Genomic DNA, 6000 nt, shown 5'->3' with positions numbered 1-6000 from the left:
CCGCCTAGCTTGTTGACATACCGGACTGCGGACACGTTGTCCATCCGGAGAAGAATGCAGCAGCTGGACTGATGGGGAGTGAAGCATTTGATCGCAAAGGAACCCGCCAGGAGTTCCAGATAGTTTATGTGGAGAGTTAACTCCTGAGGAGACCAACGACCCCCCGTCGAGACTGGGCCGCAGCGGGCTCCCCAGCCCCAGCGACTGGCATCGGACTCGATCACTAGTTCCGGAGATGCACCGAAGAGAGCCCGACCATTCCAGGCCTCCATGTGGTCCAGCCACCATTGCATCTCCCACCTCACCTCCTCCGACAGAGGAATCTGATCCGAGTACCTGAGGCCTTTGCGGAGATGCTGGATTTTGAGACGCTGCATCGCTCGGTAATGCAGCGGTCCCGGGAAGATCGCCTGAATGGACGACGCCAACAGACCCACTACACGTGCCAACGATCTCAATGACACAGTCCGTCTGGAAATAACAGATGTCAATTCCCTCTTGATGTAACAAATTTTCTGAGCGGGTAAAAGAAGTTGACAGGCAACTGAATCGATCTTGAAACCCAGAAAATCGATCGATTGCGTCGGAATTAAAACCGATTTTGGAACGTTGATCAGAAAACCGAGAGATTGCAAAAGATCGATGGACCACTCCAGATGAGACAGGAGCCTGAGTGGGCAATCTGCCATTAGGAGAATATCGTCCAAGTAAATAATCAGACGTATACCCCGAGAACGGAGATGTTCCACAACCGGCCGCAGAAGTTTCGTGAAGCACCACGGTGCTGACGAAAGGCCGAACGGGAGAACCTGATATTCATACCAAATCCCCTGCCATTGAAACTGGAGAAATCGACGATGAGGCTTGAAAATTGGGATCGACAGATACGCGTCTTTGAGGTCCAGACGGACCATCCAGTCTCCTTCGCGAAGGAGATCCCGCAAGAGATGGATGCCCTCCATCTTGAAGTGTCGGTACACCACCCCGCCGTTGAAGTCTTTCAGGTTGAGAACCAGGCGAGATCCGCCTCCTTTCTTCTCGACCAGAAAGACTGAGCTGGCAAATCCCTTCGGATGACGAACGGTTGGAAGAATCGCTCCTTTCTGTAACAGAACGCTGATTTCCTCTGAAAGACAAGCTTGATCTTGAAGGGAAAAACTTAAAGGAAGGGGAGGACGGGATTGATGCAGGGGGTGATAGAACTCTATCTTGAACCCTTGAACGGTTTCTAGCACCCATGCATCGTTGGAGAGCATGCGCCAGTTGTCGAGAAAAAACTGCACCCTGCCTCCCAACATCACATCGCAAGCATGAATCAGGCTCACCTGCAGAGTTGGAGTCCTGGTAATGACTTTGCTGTCCTCCTGAACGGCCTTTCCCATATTGTCCTATTCCCTTGCGCGAGGGATAGAAATTCGCTCTGGTGGAGTATCCGGAGTCGTGTCCCCCGCCACGCTGAGAGGTATTACCTCGCTGGGACTGTTGGTGCGACCCTCGGCCGAACGAGCGTCCATGCTGTCGTCCGGCCTTGGCAAAAACCGGACGCATAGCCCGGCGCAAAGAAGCCTGTGCCTTGTCGATGCCACTGAAGGTGGAGACAAATCTGGTAAGCTCCTTCAAGAAAGGCTGTCCAAACAACAGGCCTTGCGCTTCTGGACCCGCCTCAGAGGACGATAGCTCCGCAAGTTTGGGGTCCAATTTTAACAGGATGGAGCGGCGCCGTTCGGAGGAAACGGCGCAATTGGCGTTACCCAATTGACAGATCGCCCTTTGTGCCCACTCTATGAGCTCATCAGGGTCAACAAGAGCCGAGTCTTCCTTCGCCTGAAAACCAAGATCTAGAATTTTGGTCAGAGGACCAAGCATATCAAGTAGTTTATCTTGACAAGACCTCCAGGACCGGTCAAGGCCCTTCTTGGGGTCCTTAGCATACTTTTTTAAGTAGGTGACCATCATGGGATCAACTTCCGGCGTATCTGCCAGGTGATCCGCAAGATCAAGTCTCGGGCATTCAGAACGGAGCCTGGCCCGAACCGAAGCATCAAAAGGCTGACGAATGTGAGCCTGGATGTAAGCCGCAACCGCTGGAGAGGGCAACCAAGAGGACGAATTGGGGTGGACAATTTCTGCGGGTTCAAAGTTCAACAGGAATGGACGCTCAGGAGCGTCAACAAAATGTTCCTTGCGGAGACGCTTCTTGGGCGGGGGTGAATCCTGTCCAGAAGAAGTATGAGCATCATCTGAGACGTCAGTGTCCTGAGGTGCAGAAGACTTGGAAGGCTCAGTCGCCAGAGTTTTAGCCAATTTCTGGAAATCGGATTTATGGGGATTGACAGGAGACTTGGAGGATTTCTTAGATGCAGGCAACCAACCCTGTTGCTGCGCATATTGATTTAAATGACGCTTCAGTGGATTTATGGCACGAACAAGCGCCTTATTGACAGACTGTTGGACACCCCTATCCAGCTCCTCCACCAAGTTATGCTCAAGAGAATCGTCATCCTCATCCCCATAATAATAGTCATCTTCTGCGTCATAATATTCCGCCATGTTACACCAATGCAACAATGCAAAGCCCACAAGATGACTCACACAAAATCCGGAGTATCAGAGATACAATTCAGAGGGAGTGCGAACCCCACAGAAGGCTTTTTAAACAGAGCAGGCACAAACCTGACTCTGAAAACAGTTAAAGTGTGGAGGGAGATAAGCTCACCGACCAAAAAGCACTCTAGGCAGAGCCTATGCAATAATATCACAACCGCAGCACTTTCCTGAGCTCCAGCGTCAAACGGGGTCGAAAGTTCACAGGCTGTGGGCGTGGGCGCTCAAGAAACGACCCTTCACTCAACCGGCTTTGAGGAGAAACAACGAAGCCGGAAATAGAGCAGTGCGCATGCGCGACACCGCCGCCCGTGCAACAACGGCTCGAGAGCGCTCGCGCTCTCCTCGCGAGCCGGCAACCCCTTCTCCCGCTCCACAAAAGCAACCGGGCACCAGTGGCCAGGCGCAGGGAGGCGAACACACGCTCCCAGAGGGACACGCCGCCAAACGGGCGAAACACGAAAATCGGCAACCACAGTAATCGGAGCCGGAGCGCTCTAAGAATGCGCAAGCCTCGCGCGCTGTAAAAGCAAAGCAATGCAAAACAAGGCAAGTGAAATTCAGCAAATACGATGCATAGAAACAGTAAAGAGCATGGTAATAAAGATAAAGTGACTTAACTGGCTGCGGAGCAGCAAAGAAAGAGGAGGAAGGACTAGTGTTATGACCTTTTATACTACAGACTCTATGGTTATTCCCTAGTGTTCATGGGAAATGTAGTTTTTATTTTTATATTGGCTGCTGAGCATTTCATTAAAGAAATGAGAAAAAGCATAATCGGAGCCTCCTGTCCTGACATAGAATTACACTGACATTCTGAAAATGTCGCACATAGCCATGTATGTGACTGCACACGACTTTATATAAAGTTCCATCATCATCAATTCATTAAAGTTCCATTAAAGTACCATGTCTGGGCTGCTGCAAAATCTTAAAAGTGAATAATTTGCCACTATTTTCTCTGAGAAGTGTGGCGACCCTACAATTAAAGGGCCACCCTAAGCCAATGCACCTTTTTCTCATGCACCGCGCTAAGCATCCTCACTTAACACGTGCGTTAGAAAAGAATTCAAAGCCAATCAAATGTACAGTCTCATCTAACCAATCAGAATCTGTCAAGGTAGACGAATCAGGATGCCGTTTACAACCCACCTTCAGGAAGTGGTTTCTATCCTCTGTCTAGTGTTAACGAGTTGCCATCAGCAGAAAGTAGCTAGAAGTTGTTTTCTTTTCTCTTGTCATTATGTCCACTGCGATGAATTTCGGAAGCAAAACATTTAAACCTCGTCCTCCGGACAAAGGCTCCTTTCCATTAGATCACTTCGGTAAATTAAAGAGTGTGCTGATTGTGGACAGTTGTGTGTTATCCTATGCAGCGACCTTAGTGAGGTCAGCAAAGCCGGCTTGTAAACAACGATCGTGTGTGTACTTTTAACTCCCCGATTGAGCGAATGAACGTTAAAACATACATTATAGGTTGAAATGGATGGAGTGGAAATGTTTTATGTCGTACTAGGATCAGACCTTTAGCAATCTAAGAAAGGGAACGGTGGTAGGTGCGCAGGTTGGAGATAGTGGAAGGTTTTGCAGGAGTCGGAATGGCATAGAAAATGCACCTAATTGTTTTTGGGAATGTCATAGAAAATACACCTAATTGTTTTTGGATTGGGCGGGTTTACGGTGGTAAAACCCTAGGTGCCGAAAGGTAAAACAGCAAAACTTGTCATATTTACCGGATGCTAAATCCGGTTTAATACCGTTGTCAGAATTTATAGCATGTAAAGTTACTGGCGAACACAAGCAGATTTCTGACTTTTACAATTTTTTCTTGTTCCACGTCAAGTTGTATTTATTTGAGTTGCAGTTATTTGAATGGGCAGTTTAGCCAAACACTACATTTTTGGATTGGCGCCCAATTCAATATTTTCTCCGAAAATTAGCGATTTAAAAAAATAGACATAATCTGGACTGATTTGAGAGAGGTGTTATTCCTCTTTCGAAAATGCTGACCAACACCTATAATATGCGTTTTATTGATAGTGCAATGGGATAGTGGTGTATGCATTGTTTCCAATCGACTAACTTTCCTAACAAGAACTATAGAAGAGCAGTTGATCTTCAATAAATTAAAAGAGAGAGTAAAATTACTTTTTTGTGTGTGAATCAAACCCCAAAACATTTTTTTCAAAACAGGATAAAACAATTGGACATGTGAAACATAATTTTACTACAAATGTTTTGTGAGTTTATTTAATTTAAACTTTACCTTCCCTTTGCAGGTGAATGCAAGGATTTCAAAGAGCGATTCATGAAGTGCCTTAGAGCAAATCATTTTGAAAATACATCGTGCAGAAATGAATCAAAGGAATACCTAGAGTGCAGAATGGATAGGCAAGTAGACATCAAACATTTATTTTTCCACTGCTGTGACATATTATCAATGAATACAAGATTTAGATGCCCTTATTCATGCTGCTGGCTTTTAATGACAGCTGTACACACAATGCATGGTGTACAATTGTGTGTGAAAATGCATTTGCATGAGTGGCATGCACTTTTCTTCTTCACAGAGAACATGATTCTCCAAGGAGAAGCATCAGTTCCTACATTGTTGGACATGCTTCCTTCTGTTCCACCCTGGAAAGGCACTGTATGAATAATTGTGGAAATGTTTGTGTACACTATAATAACTCCACTATATGGATTTTTGCCAAAGCACGGATTATGAGCTCTATCCTTTAGTTATAATTCACTAAAGTAGCAGAGAACGTGTAAATCCATTTATGAGTGCAAGTTCCTTTTTTGTGAATTAAAGTATGAATTTACATTCCTAAAAGGAGCCATTAGCACCAATAAGTAAAACTTGCGCTGCAAATAATTTACAAATCATGTGCCAAGTCTGTTTTTCTTAATTTCCAGAACTCTGGACCACATATTAAGTATATTAAATGGCTGGTGTTAGAAAAATGTTGGGGGCATTGGTCACCAGCTCGGACTGGCTCCAGCAGAAGTAGCCAAGGAATCCAAGTTTTGCCATTGCATAACATTCATATGCGCCTGCACCGTTTTTCCATTTAAATAACGCAAGGATGATAGCTTGTTAAACAAGGATTGAATAACAAAGTCTTTGATTCAGGTAGTCACTGTAAGGTCTTAGTAGATTTGTTTTCTCATCTGACTGTTCCTCCTGTGAGTCATTGATAATGCAGGGTAGCCTTTGTACATCAAGTATGTACCTATGGTAATGGAGATACGCCTTGTTCTGGTCAATTTTCTAGGAATACACGTCTTTCAATGCAAGGGCTAATTCAGTTTGCACTCCCTTCCTTGTTTGTTTTCACGCTTGGTGCTTTTTTATTTTTCTTATTTATATCCATTATTTCTGGTGGTGTTTTC

General features: G+C 45.7%; 1 protein-coding gene across 1 annotated transcript in view; it reads left to right on the top strand.

Moving 5' to 3' along the window:
- The first annotated feature begins 3767 nt into the window (after nt 1–3767).
- Nucleotides 3768–6000, top strand: part of COX19 (cytochrome c oxidase assembly factor COX19) — a 28849-nt gene continuing 26616 nt past the window's right edge. The window contains exons 1-2 of the mRNA XM_078664924.1: nt 3768–3929; nt 4884–4999. Of these exons, the coding sequence (XP_078521050.1) occupies nt 3848–3929; nt 4884–4999 (198 nt within the window). The 5' untranslated portion in view covers nt 3768–3847. The remainder of the gene's footprint in view (nt 3930–4883; nt 5000–6000) is intronic.

This window comes from Lissotriton helveticus, chromosome 10 (genome assembly GCF_964261635.1).
Source record: "Lissotriton helveticus chromosome 10, aLisHel1.1, whole genome shotgun sequence".
In the NCBI taxonomy this organism is placed as follows: domain Eukaryota; kingdom Metazoa; phylum Chordata; class Amphibia; order Caudata; family Salamandridae; genus Lissotriton; species Lissotriton helveticus.
Note: the sequence above shows the minus strand (reverse complement) of the source record. Positions and strands in the feature narration are given on the sequence as shown.